Raw genomic sequence first — 25,812 nt, forward strand, 5'->3', positions numbered from 1 at the left:
CAGGTTCTGCAGCTCTCCCGCGGGGAAGCCCGCTTTTCTCCCCTCCCTATTCTGCCTCTTTTCCTCTTGGCCGAGCACAACTGCCGCCTGAGGGGAAATCTCTTCCCGCAGTGGGGGGAGCTGTGCACCTGCCGTTCCTGGGCTGCTTCTGGCCACGGTGCCCCCGGAGAGAGCGGAAAGGGCTTTTAGGGGCTCAAGGCTGGGCCTGGAGGAGAGTCCCTGGGCAGCTAGAAACAGAGGGCTGGTTTCTGCTGGATTTGGGGCTGATGAACAGGCGTGGGCGGGCTCCATCGCTGGAGGTTTTAAAAAATAGACCGAACAACCTTCTTTTTGGTGCATTTTTAAAAATAATTTCTCCACAATCTTCATGTATGCATTTGTGCATATTCCATAAGTCATATAAAAACATATATAATTATATATTTCTATCCAATATTTCATGAATCAATATCCCAGTTTTGCACCTATTTATATTACTACTTATCAGAATAGAATGGAATGGAATTCTTTATTGGCCAATTGTGCTTGGACACACAAGGAATTTGTCTTAGTGAATATGTTCTCTGTGTACATAAAATATACAATTGTCAAGAATCATGAGGTGCAACACTTAATGATTGTCATAGGGGTTAAATAAGCAGTGAAGAAACAATCAATGTTAATAAAAATCTTAGGATAGAAGCAACAAGTTACAGTCATACAGTCCTAAGTGGGAAGAAATGGGTGATAGGAATGAAGAAAAACAAATTAGTAGTAATAGTAGTGCAGACTTAGTAAAAAGTGACTGTTGAGGGAATTATTTATTTAGTAGAATGATAGTGTTTGGGAAAAAAACCCTGTTCTTGTGTCTAGTTGTTCTGCTGTGCAGTGCTAGTCTATAGCATCATTTTGAGGGTAGAAGTTGAAACAGTTTATGTACAGGATGCGAGGGGTCGGTAAATATTTTCCCCACCCTCTTTTTGACTCGGGCAGTATCCAGGTCCTCAATGGAAGGCAAGTTGACAGCAATTGTTTTTTCTGCAGTTCTTATTCTCCTCTGAAGTCTGTCTTGGTCTTGTTGGGTTGCAGAACCGAACCAGACAGTTGTAGAGGTGCAGATGACAAGTAGTGGTGTATTGTGTATGTCAGCCAGACATCTTGAATTAGCTTGGCGTTATGTGCACGTTCATCTTTGGGTACATGTGGACCCCATCTGGGCTGCCCAGTGATTCCCCTGGCATCGAGCACTTTCATGTGCTTATCTTCACGGAGGACCTCTCTCTTCTCCCCCCCTCACTGCAAGGGGCCAAACGGGCAGGAATGAGCCATAGGCCCTGCAGTGCACGAAGGGTGAAGGGCCCCTGAATGGGGTCTTTGGGGGCTGGTTGTCTCCTGGGCATTCAGCTTGAAGAGCGGATCTGGAGACCTGGACCTGAAAGGGCGCAGGAACTTGGTGCTGCTCAGTACTGCAGGGGTGCCTTTCCTAGGCACCGACCCAGCTGCCCCAGACACATTAGTGACTTTTGAGATCCCTTCTGTGATTCTGTGTCAATGGCCCCCAGCTGCTTTCCTGGTGCTGCTTCAAACGGCTTTCTTAAGCTGTCACCGTTTGCCTCGATTTGTGATTTCTTCCTTCCTGCCTAGGTTGCAGCAAAACAGGAAACACCTCTTTTCTTTATATTTCAGGATTAGCAAAACCTGATTGCCCTGCCTGACTAGTGATACGCATGCAAAAGACTAACTTTATTGAGCCCATTGTTGAACAAGCCAAAAATATTATTTTCATCTCCACAAAGATGGCTTTGACCCAAAGCACCTATAAAGTTTACCTTTTCTCAGACCCATGAGAATGAAACAGCGAATTGTTAAGTTATGTGCTTCAATAATAAGTATATGTGCATGGAAACGCTTATGACAGTAGTTATGAATAATTATTCAGCCATACACAGATACACTAACTTGAGTTAAAGTTTATTTTAAGAAATAGTACAATCCTATAAATAGTCCAGGTCACACACGTAATAGTCAGAATAACGGTCCAAAGAATATACAATTAAAAAGTATTTTCACCAGTTGCCTTTGTCATTCACCGTAAACAAAGATATCAAGGTATAAACACAGCTTAGATACAACAGAACGGAATGTCAAAGAAAGTATGCCAGACAGAGAGAGAGTTATGATCTGTAGCTCTCTCTTATGGCAACCTACACACTTAACCAATCAGAAATAGCATACAGTTAAAGCTACATGCATCAACACAGCTAAACCTACAGCAGTGTTTCCCAACCTTGGCAACTTGAAGATATTTGGACTTCAACTCCCAGAATTCCCCAGCCAGCGAATGCTGGCTGGGGAATTCTGGGAGTTGAAGTCCAAATATCTTCAAGTTGCTAAGGTTGGGAAACACTGACCTACAGACATACATTGTTGGTTTATATATTGCCAACTCAACTGATTGACAGAGTCCTAACAGACATAACCACAAAAAGAAATGGTGAACCTTTGGTTGATCACAGAAATAAAGTGCCCTTAGATTGACCATCCTTTGTATCGTCCTAAAGGTTTATGGTAGCTTGACAGCTCAGCCATTGTCTTTCATTACTGGTTCAACTTTTCCTTCCTCCTTGGATTATGTGTGCAAAAAATCAAGCTTGGGGTGCTGCCTCTTGTATTCAGCTGGTTGGCAACAAAGGAAAGGGGGAAAAAAATGATACCCAACAGAGTCTGGGAATTGATGGAAACCATGTTAGCCAGATTTTGCAAGCATGTCTACACTACACTGGAATTTTCCAGCCTTGGCAATTTCAAAATGGGTGGAATATAACTCCCAGAATTCCTCAGCCAACATGATTAAGAGCCGTGATAGTGCAGTGATTAGAATGCAGCATTGCAGGCTGACTTTGCCCAAAGCCTGGAGTTTGATCCTGACCTGTTCAGGATTGACCCAACTGTTCATCCTTCCGAAGTCAGTAAAATGAGGAGCCAAATTGTTGGGGATAATGTGTAACATTGTAAACTAGGGGTGTCAAAGTCAATTTTATTGAGGGGCACATCAGGGCTGTGTTTGACCTGGGGGGGGGGAACAGGGATGGGGTGGGCGTGGCTAGCTCGATGTCACTCATGTTGGCACCAATGGTTGGCTGAGCACTTTGCCAGCGAAAACGGGCTCCCAAGTTCCGTTTTGGGAGCAAAGCCTCCTGCAACTCTCTGCCAGCGAAAATGGAGTGCAGACGCAGCCCTCGCGAGCTCTGTTTTCGCTGGCAGAGACATGGTCTGGTCCTTTGATATTTGTAGGGTGGTCTGGGCCAGATCCGGCCCCAAGCCTTGAGTTTAACACCCCTATTGTGAACCATTCAGAGGGTGCTGTAAAGTTTTATGGAGTGGTAGATAAGTCTTAAGTACTATTGCTTTCTTCAATTTACTCAGGCTGGGAAATATTGTACTACGCAGTCAACAGCAAAACAATAGTCATATACAGCCTAAAACAACTCAGCCCGTAAAATTACTCTTGGATTCCTCCCAAGATTTTGTTCCAACCCAAATCAAAATGTTCTGAGACTTTCTTCTGCAAGACCTTTGTCTACCTAAAATTATTTGGCAGTAGTTCCAGAATGTAGTTTTTATGGGGCGGGGGTGGGGGATGGGTTGAAAGCAAACCTGTTTTGTTTCGTGTACTTGGCTGGTTCTTGTATCACTGAGGCATCCTGAACCTGGCACTTCCGGGTTTTTGGAGTATTAACTGGGTTTAAATTGGATGTAGCCTCACTTTGCACAGAGGAGGTTCTTGCTTGCATGGGGTATAAGTGCATAAGTGCACCAGTTTGCCTACCGTCCCTGTCGTAATGTTTCCCTCTTATTCGTACCAATATCACGTATAGAAACAGTGTTATATCTTTGTATACTACAAATACATGCTTGACAAAAATAAATAAAAATAAAATAAATAAATTTCAGTTTCAGGATTGGAGGAAACGGGTATATATGCGGCGTTCTTCCTTAAGACGAATGGCTAAGCTCATGTTTTTCTAACAGTTTCCTCATGTGTTCTTTTCCGCACCCCAAAAGGACAAATGCAATGGGATGATACGATTATAGAAACGTTACTGCTATTTTTCACTATCGCATAATATTTCTGTAATCATATAATCCCATTGCATTTGTCCATTGGGGAAAAGACGTTTTTGCAATCTGATGCTTAATGTCTGTAGGAGAATGTACGGTGTATAATGGAGATTGATTGAGTATTGACCCATTGGTTGGAATAGAAATTGACTGACTGGCCTGCCATCCTAATCTGACACTAAAGAGATTGTCACTAAATAAACTACCTTTATAAAAAAGGTGATTGTTCTGCTTATCTAAATAAGGTTGTAAATCTAGCAAAAACCAGGAAACTTTGGCACGGTCTAGATCCAGAGGCAATGAAATCTCTGATGCAAGCAGGAAGAGTCGCCTGGGTCACGAAATCGTCACAGAAGGGAGGTCCCAGGCTGCTGGAGCTAGCAGTTATTTCAACACCAGGCCACACTTGGGCACAACCAGGCTAGGAAAAGCATGATGGACGCTAACCAGCCGGACCCCCCCTCGATCTTTGCAAGGTGCATCTCGGTATTTCTGCTAGCTTTGGTGTCTGTCCTCCCTCCGTTCTGAGTCCAGGGTCCAAATCTCAAGCTTTGATTTGCCACCGTGGCACTCGTTGCTCTTCCAGATGTTATGGGTTTGCTAGCTGGGTTTGCTTTGTGCTCAGTTGTTCATTTATGTTCTGTTGTGTGGTTTGGTTGCTAAGATTTATTGATCTGGGATGGGGTTGGAATGCAGTAATTGGGGGGGGGGGGAGAAATAGAGGCCGAAATGGCTCCTTGCTTAAAAATCGGGAGAAAGCAAAGACTTTTTCAACAATCCAAATTGTGTTTTGTAGAGGGTGGTTCTGGTTTGTGTCTTGCGTTTAAGAGTCCTTTTCATGTGGATTAAGCTAGTTTGTGCTTTGAAGTCAGAACGGCAGACTTAAGGCACCTGTGTTGAGGGGCAGGGGTTGGGGCAGAAGTTACCATTCTAAGTCGGGGTTCCCTAAACCTGGCAACTTTAAGACTTGTGTACTTCAACTCCCAGAATTCTCCAGCCATCATAGCTGGGAGTTGAAGTCCACAAGTCTTAAAGTTGCCAAGTTTGAGGATCTTTCTTCTAAGCAGCATTTTATGAAAAATAAGTTAAATTACTGTCTACATGTTTAAAATAGCTGCAGTGACTTAAATACCTCACTGTTATTATTTATATTTCCATAAGAATAGGGACATATACCAGTAATATTATGCAGCATTTTTTTCCTGCCAAAGCTACATGAGGGGTCTGGTCTCTCAAACCAGGAGATGGTGAGTTCTAGTCCTGCCTTAGGTATGAAAGCCGTCTTGGGTGACTGAGCCAGTCGCTCCTTCTCAGCCCAACTCACTTCGCCGGGTTCTTGTGGTGGGGAAAGTAGGAGGAGAAAGGCTTGTTGGGAGATATTTGCCACCTATTGTATATAAAAAACAATAAAGGCAGGTTATTAAATGCATGTACAGGTATATAGGTATCTGCTGGACTTTTAGGTGCCCTCAACAAAAATCACTTACTCTGGGAGTTGAAGTCCACAAGTCTTAAAGTCTTATTTTTAAATGCACCTCAGTGGTGCAGTGGTTAGAGTACAGCACTACAAGCTACTTCTGCTGATCACCGGCTGCCAGCAGTTTGGCAGATCGAATCTCAGTAGGCTCAAAGTTGACTCAACCTTTCATCCTTTCAAGGTCAGTAAAATGAGGACCCAGACAGTGTTCCCTCTAATTTTTTGGGGGGGTGGGCGGAAAAGTATAGTGTCTGAGCGGCAGTCCCTTCGGGACTGGGCGGCACAGAAATAATAAATAAATAAATAAACAAGCAAACAAACAAATAAATAAAAAACCCACCCTGTTTTGCCTCAGAGAATTTCAAAATAAAATACTGTACTGTGTGTCTATAACAGTGAGCTCATAATAGGGCAACTCTATCAATATCAAAATGCCACTTAAATAGTTGAGCTAGTTTCAAACTAGATTTTGATTTTCTTTCTCTCTTCCTTACTCCCATTCTTTTTCTTTCTCTTTTCCTTCCTCTCTTTTTTCTATCTGTTTCTCTCTCTTCCTCTCTTCCTCTCTCTCTCCTTCCCTCTCACTCTTTCCTTCTCGGCTTCTGGGCAGGTTTGGAAAACTCTGAGTTGATGATGATTTTTAAGTGAGCGATTGCTCACTGCTCAGCTTAGAGGGAACTATGGACCCAGATTGTTGGGGGCAATAGGCTTACTCTCTGTAAAATGTCTAGAGAAAGCTATAAAGAATTGTGAAGCAGTATATAAGTCTAAATGAGCAATGGATGGAAATTTGACCAAGGAGAGATTCAACCTGGAAATAAGGAATGATGATGAGAGCAATCAATCAGTGGAACAGCCTGCCAGCAGAGGTTGTGAGCGCCCCATCACTTGACACATTCAAAAGAAAATTGGACTGCCATCTGGCTGGGGAGGTGTAGGATTTCCTGCTTGAGCAGGAGGTTGGACTTGATGACCTGCAAGGTCCCTTTCAACTCTAATAATAAGTAAGTAAGTAAGTAAGTAAGTAAGTAAGTAAGTAAGTAAGTAAGTAAGTAAGTAAGTAAGTAAGTAAGTAAGTAAGTAAATAAATGATGGATGGATGGATGGATGGATGGATGGATGAATAAATAAATAAATACTAATGCTATTAAGGTTGCCAGGGTTGGAGACCCCAGCAGTAGGTCACTCTTCTGGATGGTGCCTTTTCTTGACTTTGCCAGCCAGCTCCAACTCCAGCTCCGTAGGCTGCGACCCACCTGCTCATATGGGAGTTGCAGTTCAAGGGCACCTGGTGGGGAAGGTTGACTTCTATGCCAGGATCCTTGCCTGGCCTTGAGTGGGCCTCCTGGTCAATCCTTGGTGTTTCACCTTTGCTCCCCTTCTCTTTGGCAGGATGGCCCTTCACCGCAGCCAGAAGCTGAACCTGCTGCGTTTTGCGGTCCTCCTGACGGTGGCGCTGGCGGGCGTCAAGTTCTTCTTCCGGGACAGGTGGGTGCTGGGCGCCGGAGGGCGCAGACTTTCTTCCCGCGGCCTCTGTGGTGCTCTGGGTGGAATGAATTAGATCAGCCCTTCCTGATGGTCTCTCTCTTGACTGATTTCCTATCTGTGACAACTGGAGCCCAAAATTTATATCTGTTAGCCAGACATATGTCTATAATATTTTATATATTTAATATTTTGTAGGGTTTTTTAAAAAAAAAAATCAAAATGAGATGTGAATGTGCTATACGATTAAAACAAAGTCTTTTTATGTTTGGGTCTGCATAATGTTGGGGAAGTCCTAAGGAAGGATCCTTCCAACCTAGAACCAAGGGGAAATTTCCCAATGATGAGATCAATCAGTGAAACAACTTTGTCTTGAGAAGTGGGTGCTCTATCACTGGAGGCTTTTAAGAGGGGACTGGACAGCCACTTGTCTGGAATGATATACGGCAGTGAGGATGAACCTTTTTTTCCTCGGGTGCCAAAAGAATATGTGCGCGTGCTATCACGCATGCGCGAATGCCCACACCCATAATTCAATGCCTGGGGAGGATGAAAACACCTTCCCCCACCCCCCAGAAGTCCTCTGGAGGCCAGAAATGGCCTGTTTCCCAACTTATGGTGGACCCAGTAGGTTCGTGTTGAACCCTCCCCAGGCCCCAAAGACTTCCCTGGACTCGAGGAGGGTACAAATGCCCTCACCATCCCCCTGGAGGCTCTCTGGAAGCCAAAAATGCCCTCCCAGAACCTCTGTGTGAACCAAAAATCAGCTGGCCACACATGCACGTTGGAGCTGAACCAGGACAACGGCTTGTGTGCCAGCAGATATGGCTCTGAGTGCCACCTGTGTCACCTGTGCCATAGGTTCGCCATCACTGATGTAGGATTTCCTGCCTGAACAGGGGGCTGGACTAGAAGACCTCCAAGGAACTTCTAGCTTTGTTATTCTGTTATTCCCTGCCCGTGGGTGCATCTGCAGGGCTGCCTGCTTCCTTCCCACGCTGGTCTAGACCTACAACTCCAGAACCGTTTTCCTTTCCCTGATCCCCTTCTAGGGCCTGCTAGGTGTCTCGCGCGGCTAATTTGTCCATCTCCCACCATGTCTCCAACATTATGGGTAGGGAACCATGGCAACTGGGGTTGTTGCAGGGCACGTTATCAGAGGACAGCATCTTCCCAAATCTGACTTCTGCCATGAGGGGAGAGGTCTAGTCCTCTCAGGGGGGCAGTATCAGGTTCCTACTGGTACGGATGAGGATGCCACACTGGTAGTAAAATAGGAGCTGCGCCTGCAGCTTTGGGTCTCTGGCATGTGCGCATGGACGCATCCCAGAGAGCTTTTGCTTCCATGCATGCACAGGAAGGAAAATCTTGCAAGGGGATGTATGGGCGAGAGAGATTTTGGTGATTTTTTTTGCTTCTATGTGATAGCAAAAAAAATAGCCAAAATCTCTCTCTTGCACGCATCCCCTTGCAAGATTTTGCTTCATGCGCAGAAGCAAAATCTCACTGGAATGCTTGCGCGCACATGCCAGAGATGCAAAGCTGTACATGCAGCGCACCAGTAGCAGCGGTAGCGGCAACCCCCATGTGCTCAGGAGTTCCAGCCTGGGGAAGGGTGTTCTGCATATTAGGGAGGGAGAGGAATTTTGGGAGGGCTGTATCCCATTGCCCTGGCCCAAGGCTTCTCAACCATGCCACCTTGAAGAGGTTGAACCTCTACAAGATGCCAAACTTGAGAAATACCACCCTGGCATCTACCTGCCCAACATGGCTGTGAGGAAGCAACGGAGTCCAGAGTGTCCTCGACTTATGACCATTTACTTAGTGACCATTCAAAGATACAATGGAATTAGAAAAAGTGACATCGCATGACCCTTTTTTACACAGCACGCCCATCATCAAAGCTCACTTAACTTTCTTAGGTTGCCATGGGAAATTTGGGCTCAGTTGAGGTTGTAAGTCGAGGACTACCGAATAGCAATAGCACTTCAGGCTTTTACAGCTCTCTCTAAGCAGTGTACAGAGTCACCCTATGGCCCCCAACAACCTGGCTCCTTATTTTGCCCATCTCGGAAGGGCGCAAGGCTGAGTCAATCTGGAGCCTGGTGAGATTTGAATGGCCAAATTGCAGGCAGGCAGCAGAAGTAGCCTGCAGTTCTGCGGTCTCACCACTGTGCCGTCGCAACTCATAAGTGCATGCACACTCTTTCCTGTTTAGTCACGTCTCTTTGCACATCGTGCACATGGCAAGAGGCTCCTGCTGACTAAATGGCGTCCTTGCCCATCTCTGAATAGCCCAGGCTCCTGGGGTCTTTTTCCTGGCCCTGAGCTGCCTCTCTGTTCCTCACTGCAGCTTTACGCTGGACCAGCGCAGGGAAGTTAGCGGGGAAAGCCACTTCTGGGGCAGTGCTCAGGACGTGAAGCAGCCAGGCAACACCCAGGCTCGACCGCCGGGACAGTCAGATCGCCAGGCAGCGGTTGGAGCCCCTGGCCCGGAGTTGAAGAAACTGCCCCACCGGGATTTTAGCTCCACGCAGATGCGGTTGGTCCATCTGGACCTCAAAGGAGCAGCTCCTAAAGTCTCCTACCTGGAGCAGGTGAGTTGCAATATGAGCGGGACCCTGGCGGGACACGGGATTATATCTGACTCCATTTCCAAGTACCTAAGATAGTGATGGTGAACCTTTTGGTCTCTGCATGCCCAAAAAATCAGAAAATGTCTAACTTGACCCTGCCAGTATATCCCACCCCCAAACAACCCCCCCCCCCACACACACAATTAGCAATGGCAGTAGCATTTAGACTTATATACCGCTTTGCAGTGCTTGTACAACCTTCTCTAAGCAGTTTACCAAGAGTAAGCATATTGCCCCCAACAATCTCCTTAGACTCAGGGCGGCTTACAACATGTTAGCAATAGCCCTTTTTAACAGAGCCAGCCTATTTCCCCCACAATCCGGGTCCTCATTTTAGCCACCTCGGAAGGATGGAAGGCTGAGTCAACCTGGAGCCGGTGGTGAGATCTGAACTGCTGAACTACAGCTAGCAGTTAGCTGAAGTAGCCTGCAGTGCTGCACTCTAACCACTGCACCACCCCGGCTCTATATTCTTTACATATTTATTTATTTTTTAAAAAATACAGTTTAATCATATGTGGTGCTATCTATTACACAAAGAAATGTCAAATAATTACAAAAACGAAATACAGTGATCCCTCGTTTTTCGCTGGGGAGGCGTTCCAACATCACCCGTGAAAAACAAATTTCCGTGAAGTAGAGGAAAGATATTTTTTAATGTATTTAATGAGTATTTGGACTTTTAAAACCCACCCTTTGCATTAAACAGTCATCCTATAATGTTTCTCAGCTGGAACTACAGGTGATATCCTGCCAGTTTCTTTAATAGAGTACAATAGTACTGTAGAAGAATTTTATGAATTTTTAATGGATTTAATGGATTTAAGCCCCCTTTGAAAACCCGTGAAATAGCGAATCCGTGAAAGATGAACCGTGAAGTAGTGAGGGATTACTTTACAAGTAAAACAAAATCATTTTTGGAGCAATGCTTTTGAGAATAATTGTTGTCAGGGGTTGGTGGTGAGCACTATTGTATCACCAAAACATGGCTTGTCACGCACGTCATGGGTTTGCCATCCCCTTTCTAAGAACCACACTGTTTATAAAAACTGCAGACCGTTGTTTTGTGGCCCTTTGTGACACAAAAAGCTTTGTGTCTGTAATTTGCTTAGGGTTTTTTTTCTGTTAGTTCAACACCCTCACTACAGATATGTATTTAGAAACACACGCCTCTTCCTGCAATAATAATAATAATAATCTAGATTTGTCAAGTCTTTAAAGGGGGAAAAAATCCTTCATCTGAAAGATCTACACCTGCAGAGCTGTGAAACAATTGCAGGTGTTTTAATTTCCAAGAACTCCCTTTCAAGCAAGGTGGTTGGAGTGCAGGAAAAAGAGAAAAAGATGTTGAGACTCTAGAACAGTGTTTCCCAACCTTGGCAACTTGAAGATATCTGGACTTCAACTCCCAGAATTCCCCAGCCAGCATTCGCTGGCTGGGGAATTCTGGGAGTTGAAGTGCAAATATCTTCAAGTTGCCAAGGTTAGGAAACACTGCTCTAGAAAGAGGGCAGAGAAGAGCAACCAGGATGATGAGGGGACTGGAGGTTAAAACATATGAAGAACGGTTGCAGGAATCAAGCATGGCTAGTCTAGTGAAGAGAAGGACCAGGAGGCACAGGATAGTTGTCAAGCCAATGCAGAAGTTGGTGATAAATTAACGGCTTAGCCACCCTATCTGTAGAAGGCCTGATGTTTATGGGAACTTGGGAGGGGTGATTTTCAGGAGGGAACAGATGCAGCCACCAAGCATTCTTTCAAGTGGTTCAAGGACATCCTATGCCCACCCACCTGGGGGGAAGTAGAAGGAGGACTGGCCATGCTGGCACAATCTGAATGGGCAGCATGACAAGTTTGTGGGTGGGGGAAAAGGGATGTGAACTTTCAACTGAGTGCCAGGCAGTCTTGCAATGTTTAAAGGGCTGCCAGAGAGAGGAGGGGGTCAAGCTATTTTCCAAGGCACCGGGAGACCAGACAAGGAATAATGGATGGAACCTGAACAAGGAGAGATTCAACCTGGAGATAAGAAGACATTTCCTAACAGTAAGAACAATCAACCCATGGAACAGAAGTTGCCTCCGGCAGTTGTGGAAACTTCCTCCCTGGAGGCTTTGTTACTTTCCTCTGTTTTTGCTGTTGGGAAATTTCTCCTTAATTCTAGGTTTTCTCTCTCCTCAATTAGTATTTTGACATTTCTTTCCTGGTAGGGCAAAGAGAGAAGGATTGGGCCAAATCCCCCAACCAGCTTCATGCTCAAAGGAGAACTAGAACTCAGGTCTATAGTCCAGGCCTTTGGGTTCACGCATCTGCCTCTGAGCAATAAATCTGTAATTGTAATACGTTACAGAATTCCCCCAAATAGCTCATCCCTCCCTGCTGGATTCTGCTTCCTTCCCCCCCCCCCGCACCTCCCCAGCGCTGAGCTGCTCTCACAGCCCTCGGGTGTCCTTCCGCACAGGTCTTTCCGCTCTTCTCCAAGATGGGGGCCAACGGAGTCCTGATCGAGTACGAAGACATGTTTCCCTTCAAGGGAGAGCTGGAGATCCTCAGGTCTCCCTATGCTTACAGGTAAGGCCGACTGGAGGGTTTGGGCAAGGGCTGGGGTGGGGTGGGGGAAGGAGAGATGGAGGAGCCGGGCCAGGGGCGGCTCTGGCCCTCAAGCTCAGGAACAGTTCATGCAGGGAGCCTAGACCAGAGATGGGTTCACATAGAAACATAGAAGATTGACAGCAGAAAAAGACCTCCTGGTCCATCTAGTCTGCCCTTATACTAGTTCCTGTATTTTATCTTAGGATGGATCTATGTTTATCCCAGGCATGTTTAAATTCAGTGACTGTGGATTTATCAATCATGTCTGCTGGAAGCTTGTTCCAAGCATCTACTACTCTTTCCATCAAATAATATTTTCTCACGTTGCTTCTGATCTTTCCCCCCCAACTAACCTCAGATTGTGCCTCCTTGTTCTTGGGTTCACATTTTGGTTCTAATCCAGTGATGATGAATTTTGTTTGGTGCGCGTGCCAAAAGGGAGTGTGTGTGTGTGTGTGTGTGTGCGTGCTAGCATGCATGCACATGCCCCCACCCATTTCCTTCCCCCTCATTCATGCGCACCCCCACACTGCCCCATGCGCATACGCACAATCCCCCCCTTCTCCTGTGCAGGCACACAGTCCTTACTGAAGCCTGGGACGATGAAAAAAACAGGCAAACCGGAAGTTCAGAAAAACGGACTTCCGCTTTGTCCCTTGTGCTGTTATTTGTCAGAAATTAAACATCCCTAGGTAATATCATAATGCAGAAAATAGGCCTCAGGTAAGAATGCTGAGTCATTCAGAGGCAGTTGAGCGAGCAGCAACCTAGCAATTATGTGAAAAGTATTTAACTAGGCAAGAGCTCCCTGCTCTTTCTCTCTGTCTGTTTGCTGTTAGCTGTGTGCTGTTGCTGTTCATGAGAAGTATGTTCTGAAGGAGCTGCAATGCTGTATAAATTGGTTCCTGTGAGTTCTCTGAAGCCTCCAGTGTGAAAAACAGCACAATAAGCGAATCGGAAGTTTGTTTTTCTGAACTTCCAGTTTGCCCTTTGGGCTGTTTTTTGCACAGGGGCTTCAGGGAATCTTCCCTGAAGCCTCTGGAGGGCGAAATGGCATTCCGCAAGGCCAAAAATCAGCTGGCTGGCATGCGCATGTGTGCTGGAGCTGACACAGGGCAACACCTCGCATGCCCTCTGATATGGCTCCGTGTGCCACCTGTGGCACCCGTGCCGTAGGTTCGCCATTGCGGTTCTAACCAGTTTTTTAGAACCATTAATAAACCAGTGATGATATCACAGAGCAGGCTCTGTCTGTGCTGATCCGTGGGCGCCACCATCTTGGATTGTGTTTCTTCGCGCGCACAGAAGCTAATTTTTCATTTCTGTGGGCGCACATGCAAAACGCAACCCTGAGCGAACCGGCAGCAAAAGGATCCAGAACCCACCGCTGGCCTAGAGTCGCTTAAATGGGGGTGGGGAGGGGAACCAAGAGCTCATCTTCCATGTTTTTGGTGTATGGGCATTAGCATTTCACAATGGGCTGTGTAGTCACCGAGCTGGGTTAATGAGTAGCTGGAAAGCCAATAGGCCATTCCTTTGGTTGATTCAAGGAAGGGTAGGGAACCTATTTGTTTCTTTACTGCAAGGGCAGGTCACATGCATCTAGCCAGCATCTTTTCAGGGCTGCCTGTATTTCAAGAGGGGATGAGCACGTGTGTGTATTTTGTGAATTTGAGAAGAATTCTACAGAGCAAAATGGATGGACACTGTGCGGGGGGGCAGGTCTCTCCTCGTTTCTCTTTTTTAAAAAACTGATTCATTTCTGCCAGACTCCCTTTGCAAACCTGGCCTGTCCGTGTTTAGCAAGTGGCACTCTTACTGTATCCACAGGTGGGCTGCTAAGGTGGAGTGGTGACATGTGCTCGCCCCCATGGCTCTGAGTGCTGGCAGAATCAGTGCAATTACACTAGTGCACCTGGACAAGTAGCAAAATTGCGCGCAGACACGCAGGGACGTCTGTCTCTGAGTGCTGATGGAGTCCAGTTCAATTACGCTACTGCACCTGGGCAGGTAGCGAAATTGCACGCGCATGGCACCCCTGCGTGTCCGCGCGCGATTTCGCTACCTGCCCAGGTGCAGTAGTGTAATTGCACTGGACTCCACCAGCACTCAGAGCCACGGGGCCGAGCACACGTCACCTATTCCACTTTAGCAGCCCACCTCTGGCTGTCTCCCTTTTGTCAATGGAAGTGATGCTTCCCCCGCCCCCTCCTGTCCTCCCTCCACCCCTTTTTCCTTCCTGGGTTCGTGGCCACCTTTGAATATCCTGAGCTGTCCTGGATCTGTGCAGGAACGGGAGATTGGGTCTCTGACATGTCCCCCCTCCCTTAAGACGTGTGGCCAGAGCTTTTTATTGAGTGGGCCAAAGCGGTCCCTTTGGGTGGTCTTAGCAGGCTCCCTCCCCTCTCGTCCCTTCTGTGATCCAAGGCAGGGCTGGCCCAGTGCTGATTGCTGTTTTTCTCTCTTGACAGCGAAGAAGACATCGCGAAAATCCAGGAGCTGGCAGGCCTCAATAAACTGGAAATAATCCCGTTAGTGCAGACTTTTGGGCACGTGGAGGTAGGAGCTGCCGATTGTCCTTAATCTGTCCCCTGTGTACTTTTGAGGAATGCACAAGGACTGGCCTCTGTGGCTTTGCACACATACTGTGGTTTCACTCTTTGATGTTTGCATATGGGGTTTGAATTGAATGGGGCAGGGAGGACACGCAGCTGTGGCTCAGCCATGGCCAACAAATTGTTCAGGCGTTTCAACAACACATCGAAGTCGACTAGAGAATTAAGCCTCTCTCTGGTTTTGCGCAATCCATCCAACCATAAACTCAACTGAATAGGCTGGACTTGCATAATGTGCCCAGCCACAAAATCTAAACCAGGCTCACTGCAACTCACTTGGCTGATTCCTTCGTTTAAATTGCCACGATTTTGTGAGTAGTAGATTTTATAGGTCACATTCTCTGATTTCACATGCGGATTTTCATTTGGGAGTCTTTTCCCTCTGCCTCTGTTCCTCAGAATTAGTTGTGGGCCATTCAGGGTCGCAGTGGTACAAAATCTACGAGATACTCTGGTCGCCAAGACAGGTAAAATAGGCTCACCACAAAGCTTATGTGTCATTTAATTACATTTGCTAGTTGGAAAAGGGGCTAGAAGACCCCTGAATTCTGCCCAATAGAGTCATAAACCAAGGAGAAGGCCTGCTCCATTTTGATCTGGCTTTAGAATAGAATAGAATAAATAGAATAGAACAGAACAGAATAGAATAGTAATTGGACACAATTTGTCTTTGGTGCATAGGCTTTCAGTGTACATTAAAGAAAATGTACAGGACCAGCAGCCACCAGCCTTAGAAATTGACACTGAAGATATTGAAATGGCAGATAGATTTTGCTTTTTACAACTTACTGTCAACAATAAAGAAGCTGGCACTGAAGGGATGTGCTGTTTGGAATAGAACTCGGTAGGGGGGTAAAGAAAGCCTTGGAAGAGATGCCAGGATGGATCTGCTTCTACAAAGCTTAGGTTCACTCAGGCAGTGGTTTTCCTTGTGACCTCTAGAGGAGTGAAGGTTGGCCTTTGAAGAAGCAGTATAAGAACGAGTGTTCAATACTTTTGAACGGTGGTGGTGAAGATCACTCTTGGCAGTGTTTTCCAACCTTGGCCACTTTAAGCGGTGGTGGCTGGGGAATTCTGGAGTTGAAGTCCGCAAGTCTGAAAGTGGGCAAGGTTGAGAAACATTGCTTTTGAGAATTAAAAGCCATAAAAGCCATAAATCAGATAGATAGATAGAATAGATAGATAGATAGATAGATAGATAGATAGATAGATAGATAGATAGATAGATAGATAAATAGATGGTAGGTAGATAGATAGATAGATGGTAGGTAGGTAGGTAGTTAAGTAGATAAGATAGATAGATAGATAGATAGATAGATAGATAGATAGATAGATAGATAGATCTTCCTAAAGGATCAGGTTCTTCCCTGTGATGGCTAAATAGGGATGGGTGGGAAGATCTTCCCGGAGAAAATCACTGTGTGCTTGCTAAGGAGTCAACATCACTTTGAAGGCACACAATTAAATCTCAGGCTTTCTCTGTTTCTAATCTGAGACCAAAGACAGTGCAAGTAAACAAAAACCCCAGAATGTAAGGCGATAAAACATCAAGCACTTCAGAATTGAAGCTAGGTTAAGTACATATGTTAAGTACAATCTAATAAATAATATCATCCAGGTTATCAAAAACCAGGGAATCAAACCCACATCTCCCTTTTGTCCAATCTGTTGAGCAAAATTAGCCACCTTCCTGGTTATATGCAGAGAGAACCCCACTCATAAAAATATATATTTTCTTCATCTGTCTGGCCCTGATCAGCAACTATTGAGGGGGCACAATTAGGAGGGTATGCCAAGGCTGACATAGGGCCATGATGGCAAACCTATGGCACACGTGCCCAAACCAGCATGTGAAGCCATGTCACCCGTCATGCGTGGCCTTGTCGGTTTGTCTTCCGGGTTTTTAGTATTCATGTACACACAACAATCAGCCGTCTTTCGCATGTGCAGCAGTGTCAAAAGTCGGTGTGTGCATGCATGCCAGCCAGCCATCTGATCGTCGGGTGCGCTTGTGTGCTGGAACCCAGAGGTTCAGCTTTTCCAGAGCGCAATCCCTTTGCGCAAGGCAATGCCAAAACCTGCCCTGCGCATGCACGCCAGCCAGCTGATCATTGGGCGCACATACATGCTAAAACCCAAAACTTTGGCTTTTCCGGAATGTGGCCTCAACGAGTGTGCATGCACAAAGGTTTTGCACAACCTTTTCAGCACCCGGTGCCAAACGGGTTCTCCAGGGCATTGCACTAATAGCGGGACATTCTCAAGGTTTTTCCGAGCAAGAAGAGACTCTCATGTGCAGGAATCTGATTCTGCTGTGGTGGCACAGTGGTTAGGGTGCAGTACTGCAGGCTATCAAGGTGGGTCAAATGAGGACCCAAATTGTTGGGGGCAGTATGCTGATTCTGTAAACCACTTAAAGAGGGCTGTAAAGCACTGTGAAGCGGTGTATAAGTGCTATTGCCTTTCTTTGCAACCCCAGATGAAGTCTAGATGGCCAGAAACATGTCCTGTGTAGAAAAGACACCAGTGATGAAGATGGTGGGCTGGAGAAGACTGTCTCCCATGCCACCTGTCCAAGGTGCTGCCAAGAATGCCCTTTTCCCATACGCGCGGGAGCAGAAATAGAGATGAAAAGCCGCTGTGCCTTTAATGCGTCTCTTCCCTCAAGAGGCAAAACTCTCAGTGGGACCCAGAATGACTCTGAGCAATTTCACTGCAGCACTTCAGCTGGTGTGTCCTCCTGGGAGCCTCTGGGAGCCTGTGTTTGGTCTCCACCAGTTTTGCTCTTACATAATCCAGGAGCTCTTAGGCCTTTCAATAGTCAGACTTGCCTGCCATAACACAATAGGCTCTGTGGCAGCGTCAGAATTATTGTCTGTGCAGGGACAAAGCCTATGACTCTTTGTGCTCAACAGAAATGTGATGTATTTGCTATTTTCCTGCTATGGATCAGAGGTTTTTAAACTTGGCTGGCTGGCTGAGGGATTCTGGGAGCTGGAAGTCTACAAGTCTTAAAAGTGGCCAAGGTTGCAGACGCCCGCTCTGGATCAGTGTGGCTGGGGAATTCTGGGAATTGAAGGCCACCCATCCTAAAAGTCGCCAAGATTGAGAAACTCTGCTGTGGACATTCTTGACTCTGTTCTCGTTCAGTATCAGTATTGCTCATCTTCTAATCATGATTCCTGCTCCTTTTAATGAGCAGAATAAATTTAGTTTTGCCTTAATTCCTTTCTAGGTTTTTGTTGCTCTGTCCAGGAAAAATATTAGTAATAATCTTATGGTGGGCTGGTATCTTTTCTAGCCTTGAATGCAAGCCTTGCCTCCAATGAGTGCTACACTGGCTTCTTCCTTGTGTCCACTTTTCCAAGGCTTGACAAATTGTGCAAAATGCAGCCGCGCAAGCAGTCATGGGCCTTCAGCATTCCGTGGACTGCACTGGCTGCCAATTGGTTTCCAGGCACAATTCAAAGTGTTGGTTATGACCTATAAAGCCCTACATGGCATCGGACAAGATTACTTGCGGGACCGCCTTCTGCCGCATGAATCCCAGAGACCAGTTAGGTCCCACAGAGTCGGCCTTCTCCAGGTCCCATCAACTAGACAATGTTGCTTGGCAGGCCCTAGGAGAAGAGCCTTTTCTGTGGGGACCCCGGCCCTCTGGAATCAGCTCCTCCTGGAGATTCATACTGCCCCCACCCTCCCCTCCTTCCGTAAGAGTCTTAAGACTCACTTACGTTGTCAGGCATGGGGGCATTAGACCTCAGCCTCTGGCCATTGAATGTTTAGTATGCTTGTGGTTGTAATTGCACGAATGATTTTTAATGGCTCGCCTTTTATAATGTTTTAATTAACTGCTTATGTTAATTAGATTTAGCTATGTTATTGTACACTGTTTTGGTCACTGATATGTTGTGAGCTGCTCCGAGTCAACGGAGAGGGGCGGCACACAAGTCCAATAAATGAATGAATGATTCAATCAATCAATCAATCAATCAATCAATCAATCAATCAATGACCAACAGCTGTTTTCTTTCTTTTTTCACTCTTGCAGTTCATCCTGAAGCATGAGAAGTATCGGCATCTGCGTGAGGTGGAGCGTTTCCCCAACAGCTTCAACCCTCACCTGCCAGAGACACTGGCTCTCCTGAAGGCCCTGCTCACCCAGGTCCTCAGCAAGCACCCCCACTCCAGTTGGGTGCACATCGGAGCCGATGAGGTACACAGAGGGAGAGAGTCTGCTGCATGGTTGTGGAATCCCCACCCCTCTGGACATTGCCCTTGTCTAGAAATGATTTGGTGGAGGGAGCAGTTTACCATTCATTTGAGTTAGTTGCAAAAAGAATGGCTCTGAAAGCATGAACAACAATAACAATAACAACAAAGTTTGAAGGGATCTTGGAGGTCTTCTAGTCCAACCCGCTGCCTAGGCAGGAAAGCTACACCATTTCAGACAGATAGTTATCCAACTTTTTCTTAAAAACGTCTAGTGTTGGAGCATTCACAACTTCTGGAGGCAAGCTGTTCCACTGATTAATTGTTCTAACTGTCAGGAAATTTCTCCTTAGTTCTAAGTTGCTTCTCTCCTTGATTAGTTTCCACCCATTGCTTCTTGCTCTATCTTTTGGAGAATAATTGGACTCCCTCTTCTTTGTAGCAACCCCTAAGATATTGGAACACTCCTATCATGATCCTTCTTCTCATTAAATTGGACACACCCAGTTCTTGCAACCGTTCTTCACATGTTTTAGCCTCTGGTCCCCTAATCATCTTTGTTGCACTTCTCACACTTTCTAGAGTCTCAACATCCTTTTTGCATTGTGGTGACCAAAACTGAATGCCGTATTCCAGGTGTGACCAAGTGGTATTGTTCTTTTTTGGCAGCTGCTGCACACGGCTGGCCCCTATTTAAATGGTTGTCCACTAGGACTCCAAGATTCCTCTCACTATTTGAGCAATGTACCACATATACTGTACCCGTGCTTTTTGTTTTTCTTGCCTAAACGTAGAACCTTATTTTTTTTCACCATTGAATTTCATTCATTGATCCCATTCATTGGTGCAATGTATGGTGAACGCACCAAACCCAACCTTATTCTCTCTGTCGGAGGTCTTCAAATCTGGCTTTCAACTCCCTGAATTCTCCAGCCATCCCATCTTTAGTTGGACAAGAGTGTCCAAACTTGTCAAGTTTAAGATTTGTAGACATGGCTGGCTAGGGAATTCTGGGAATTGAAGTCCACACGTCTTAACGTTGATAAGTTTGAGGGCCCCTACTCTATGTTAACCTCAAGGTCATGTTGCCAACATTTGATGGGCAAAAGAGTCATTTTCTGTAGTGGGTTTAAGCTAGGGCCAGAAAACATATGTGAGGCTCAAATGGATCTATTTTAATTTGATTTGGCACCCACCCACCATACTTGTCCCCCTAAGAGCCGGGGTGGCACAGTGGTTAGAGTCTAGCACTCCAAACTCCCTCAGCTGTTAGCTGTAGTTCAACAGTTCAAATCTCACCACTGGCTCAAGGTTGACTCAGCCTTCCATTATTATTATTATTATTATTATTATTATTATTATTATTATTATTAATTAGATTTGTATGCCGCCCATCTCTGAAGACTCGGGCAGCTCACAACAATAAAGACAGTACAAATCCAATAATTAAAACAGTTTAAAACCCCTTAATGTAAAAAAACCCCAATCATACGTCTCATACAAACCATACATAAAACGGAAACGGCCCAGGGGAATCAATTCCCCATGCCTGACGACAGAGGCGGGTCAAATAAGGACCCAGATTGTTGGGGGCAAGAGGCTGATTCTGTAAACCGCTTAGAGAGGGCTGTAAAAGCACTAGGAAGCGGTAGATAAGTCTACATGCTGTTGCTATTGCTTCATCCTAGCCTGCCTGGGGCCACAGTTGTGCATGGGAATCGTAAATGGGTTGAAAGCAGCAGTGTTCAGCAAAACAGTCGTTCTCTCTGTAATAACTGCAGAGATGAGACAACCATCTGTCTCAAATGGATTGGAAGTCCTCCAAGGTCCTTTCCAACTCTTCTCTTCTGTTATTCCCAGCTATTTTCCCAGTTCTGGGTCTTTAGAAGGAAGTTGCTTCTTTCTCGTCCACTAAAGAACAGATTTTCTGCCTCTTGCTTTCAAGAGACCTTTCTATCCCCAGCAGTCCTTGGGGAAATTACGCACGTAGCAAAGCAGCACATAACATTTTCCACCGTTCTGTGTCACAGAGACAAGGTTTTGTTGGCAATCCAACCAATCTTCCCTTTGGGCAGGCACAGATTTATGGAATCTGTTTTTGTCATTACCCAAGATCGTTCAGAAACATTCTCTGGGAGGTTATTGTCAGATTTCTAAAACAAAGTTTCTTTTAAAAGGCTGATACCTACTTTTTTATTTTATGTTTTTTAATTTTTTCCCAACTTTAGCAATTTTGATAACGTTTGGGAACCAAGCCACGCTCATTTATCAGCCTGCTATTAGCGTAAGCCGTGATTAGCACAGCTCTGTAAACAAAGTGTTCCAAAGTTACCCACCCCATTGCCTTTTACTAAAATTGGCCTCTTTGATGTGTTAAAAACAACAGTTGGGCATATCTGTACTTCTGAGTTTCCAAGTTAATCATTCCCCCAAGCATTAATAAGCATTCATTCAATGACTTGTTTCATATATCTGAACAGGAAACTGAAGCAGGATGATAGCCATGGGGAGGGGGGGTTTACCCCCAAGGAGAAAGTCTTGGGCTTGTAGATGAGGGCAGGAAGCGAGAATACACTCTGCCTTTTGGTAGCCCAAGCTGGAGGGAGCATTTAACACAATAATAGAGCTAGAAGGGACTCTCAGAGGTCTTCTAATCCATCCCCTGCACAAAGCAAGAGATCCTATACCAGGGATGGTGAACCTATGGCATGGGTGCCACAGGTGGCATGCGGAGCTATATCTGCTGGCACATGAGCCATTGCCCTGGCTCAGCTCCAATGTGCATGTGTATGCCAGCCAGCTGATTTTTGGCTTGCACAGAGCTTCCAGGGGAATGGGGGAGGGCGTTTTTACCCTCTCATAGCTCCAGGGAAGCCTTTGGAGCCTGGGGAGGGCGAAACATGAGCCTACTGGGCCCACCAGAAGTTGAGAAACAGTCTCTAGGGGGCGGGGGAAGCAGTTTTCACCCTCCCCAGACATTGAATCATGGGTGTGGGCACTCACGCACACGCGATAGCATGCGCCCATGCTCGTTCGGCACCCAAGGGAAAAAAGGTTTGCCATCACTGCCCTATACCAGTGATGGCAAACCTTTTTTTGCTTGGGTGCCAAAGGGGAGGAGGGCGCACACGCGATAGTGTGCCCACACCCATAGTGCAATGCCCTTTCCCTGCAAATGCATCCATAACCCTCCTCCCCCCTGCCCCTCCCGCCATACACGCAGGCCTCACTAAAGCCTCCATTTGCAAACTTCCGGTAGGCCCATTGTGTCTGTTTTTCGTCATCCACAGGCTCTAGAGCAGTGATGGCGAATCTTTTTTCCCTGAGGTGCCGGAAGCGTATCACGCCTGCACGAGTGCCCACACCCATAATTCAATGCCTGAGGAGGGTGAAAATTGCCTTCCACTGCCCCTCCCCCTCCTGGAGGCCCTCTGGAGGCCAGAAACAGCCCGTTCCAAACTTCTGGTGGGCCTGGGAGGCCCATTTTTCCCCCTCCCTGGGCTCCAGAGGTTTCCCTGGAGCCTGAGCAGGGCAAAAACACCCTCACCCATCCATCCCCAGTAGCCCCCCGGAAGCCAAAAATGCCCTCCAAGAGCCTCCGTGTGAGCTGAGCGCACATGCGTGCTGGAGCTGAGCTAGGGCAACGGCTCATGTGCTGGCTGGCAGATATGGCTCCACGTGCCACCTGTGGCACCCATGGCATAGGTTCGCCATCACTGCTCTAGAACCTTTCCTGAAGCCTGGGGAGGGTGAAAACAGCCTCCCCCAACTCTCCAGAAGGCTGGAAATCAGCTAGCTAGCGCACATGCACACTGGAGCTGGTATAGGGCAATGCCTCACATGCCTTCAGATATGGCTCTGCGTGCCACCTGTGGCACTCCTGCCATAGGTTCGCCATCCTGGCTCTGTGCCATTCCAGACAAGTAGCTGTCCAGTCTCTTCTTAAAACCTTCCAGTGATGGAGCACCCACAACTTCTGGAGGCATGCTGTTGGTTGTTCTCATCGTTAAGAAAAATTTTCCTTAGTTCTAGATTTCTTCTCTTCTTTGATTTGGGAACTTCTGTCTGGAACAGCTGTCAGAGTTCCGAGCAACAGGCCCAACTATAATAATAATAATAATAATAATAATAATAATAATAATAATAATAATAATGCCAACTATAATAATAATAACAACAACAACAACAACAATAATTTATTAGATTTGTATGCCGCCCGTCTCCAGTCCCCAGCTATCTCTGTTCTCCCCTTGTGTTCTCACAGCTTCAATTAGCCCGGCTGTGGCAGCCCTGAAAATGCTGCAAAATGGCTTCGGGGTTGACAACAGCCTCATTTTTCTCAAGTGCAGGTGGGACCCCTCCGCCTTTCAACCCACCTCAAAATGATGGATTAAGTTGCAGTCAGCAGAGTCGGACAGTGAGGAAGTTGGGGAGAAACACGGGCCAGTCCTGGAGTCTGGGGAAGGCTCGGATGAGGGGTCTGTGTTAGAGGCAGAGAGAGAGCCAAGGCCGTCTGGCAGTTATCAGCTGCCTTCGGAGTCAGACATCCGTGAGGCAGAGGAACAGCTGGGGTCTGTTCTCAGTGTGTGCATGCACAAATAGCCAGAAGATAACAATTGGAGATGATTGGCCCTTCCCAGAGGTCAGTGATGGCGAACCTTTTTTTCCTCGGGTGCCATCTGGGTGTGTGCGCATGTGTGAGTGCCCAAACCCATAATTCAATGCCTGGGGACAGCGAAAATGCTCCCCCCCCCCGAGGCCCTTTGGAGGCCTGAAATAGCCTATTTCCTAACCTCTGGTGGGCCCAGTAGGCCCATTTTTCACCCTCCCCAGGCTCCAGAGGCTTCTCTGGAGCCTGGGGATGGCAAAAATGCCTTCCCCCATCCCCCTGGAGACTCTCCGGAAGCCGAAAGTGCCCTTCTAGAGCCTCCAGGTGAGACGAAAATTAGCTGGCTGGCACGCACACTGGAACTGAGCTAGGGTAACGGCTCATGTTCCAGCAGATATGGCTCCGTGTGCCACCTCTGGCACTCGTGCCATAGGTTCGCCATCACTGCCATAGGTCATAAAAGAGGCACGAATAGCACGTGGTCTTTTGCAGGAAGCAATTAGTTCATTTGGTCGGTTCAAGATTGGAAAGTCCTGCTTGTGACTCGAATAGACTCTTGCATTTGGAAATTAGTTCTCTGGCAGCGTTCCAAGTGAGAGAAGGTTTGCGTTGATAAACATTCCTCTGGAAGATTATTTGCCAAGCCTTGCGAACTGTGAATGAAAGGAATTCACAGTGGTGTAAATAAAAGAGGTTTTGCCGGGACTAAGGCTCTGCTTCATGTTTTCCAAGGAAGCCTGGGTCAGAACAGATTAGGATGGTCACTCCAGCCACTATGGAAGGGCAGAAGCTGCTGGGAAAAAGAGCCTCCCGTCCCTCCAGCTTCAGCCCCCACCGCACCCCAACCACCGCTCAGGCAATTCTTTGGCCCTGCAGGTCTTCCACTTGGGGGAAGGGCTGGATTCCAAGAACTGGATGAGTCGCAACGGAGGCGATATGGGGAAGATGTACCTGAACCACATCCGGGAGGTGGTGCAGTTCATCGCCAGCCAGCCATGGGGACTGCAGGTGCTGCTGTGGGATGACATGCTGCGGAAGGTTGGCGTCGCAGCCATCCAAGGTCAGTGCCATCTGCCGGGACTTTCCTGGGCCGTCGCTGGCATCAGCCTGCCTGTCTGCACACCTGGCCGATAGGATCCATGTCTGTGATTGGCTGAGCTGCCTTTAGAATAGAATAGAATAGTATGGAATGGAATGGAATGGAATAGAGTAGGGTAGGGTAGGGTAGAACAGAATTCTTTATTGGCCAAGTGTGATTGGACACACAAAGAATTTGTCTTTGGTGCAGATGCTCAGTGTACATAAAAGAAAAGAGACATTCGTCAAGAATCATGAGGTTCAACACTTAATGATTGTCATAGGGGTCAAATAAGCAATGGAGAAACGATCAATATTAATAAAAATCTTAAGGATACAAGCAACAAGTTACAGTCATACAGTCCTAAGCGGGAGGAGATGGGTGATAGGAATGATGAGAAAAAACTAGTAGTAATAGAAGTGCAGACTTAGTGAAAAGTCTGACAGTGTTGAGGGAATTATTTGTTTAGCAGAATGATGGCGTTCGGGAAGAAAACTGTTCTTGTGTCTAGTTGTCTTGGTGTGCAGTGCTCTGTAGCGATGTTTTGAGGGTAGGCGTTGAAACAGTTTATGTCTAGGATGTGAGGGGTCAGTCAATATTTTCACAGCCCTCTTATTGACTTGTGCAGTATACAGGTTCTCAATGGAAGGCAGGTTGGCAGCAATTGTTTTTTCTGCAGTTCTGATTCTCCTCTGAAGTCTGTGTCAGTCCTGTTGTGTTACAGAACCAAACCAGACAGTTATAGAGGTGCAGATGACAGACTCAATGATTCCTCTGTAGAACTGTATCAGCTGTATTATGTCACGGAGGGTGACTGTGCAAGCAAAAAAGTAAGAGCAGATTTTGTTTGATTAACAGAAACAGGCAAACAGAAATATTTAGATTGAGATTAATTTGGAATAACTACTCAGCCACACACAGATATACTAACTTGAATTAGCGTTTACTTTGAGGAATAACATATTCAGATAAACAGTCTAAAGCCATACACATAAGTCAAAATAACAATC

At 46.4% G+C, this 25,812-nt stretch overlaps 1 protein-coding gene across 1 annotated transcript in view; it reads left to right on the plus strand.

Moving 5' to 3' along the window:
- The first annotated feature begins 4,450 nt into the window (after positions 1-4,450).
- The window catches only part of LOC139172101 (hexosaminidase D-like), a 39,989-nt gene continuing 18,627 nt past the window's right edge, over positions 4,451-25,812 (plus strand). Inside the window, exons 1-7 of the mRNA XM_070760848.1 lie at positions 4,451-4,577; positions 6,971-7,066; positions 9,417-9,660; positions 12,158-12,267; positions 14,760-14,847; positions 18,955-19,119; positions 24,601-24,784. Of these exons, the coding sequence (XP_070616949.1) occupies positions 4,534-4,577; positions 6,971-7,066; positions 9,417-9,660; positions 12,158-12,267; positions 14,760-14,847; positions 18,955-19,119; positions 24,601-24,784 (931 nt within the window). The 5' untranslated portion in view covers positions 4,451-4,533. The remainder of the gene's footprint in view (positions 4,578-6,970; positions 7,067-9,416; positions 9,661-12,157; positions 12,268-14,759; positions 14,848-18,954; positions 19,120-24,600; positions 24,785-25,812) is intronic.

Source organism: Erythrolamprus reginae, chromosome 9 (genome assembly GCF_031021105.1).
Source record: "Erythrolamprus reginae isolate rEryReg1 chromosome 9, rEryReg1.hap1, whole genome shotgun sequence".
In the NCBI taxonomy this organism is placed as follows: domain Eukaryota; kingdom Metazoa; phylum Chordata; class Lepidosauria; order Squamata; family Dipsadidae; genus Erythrolamprus; species Erythrolamprus reginae.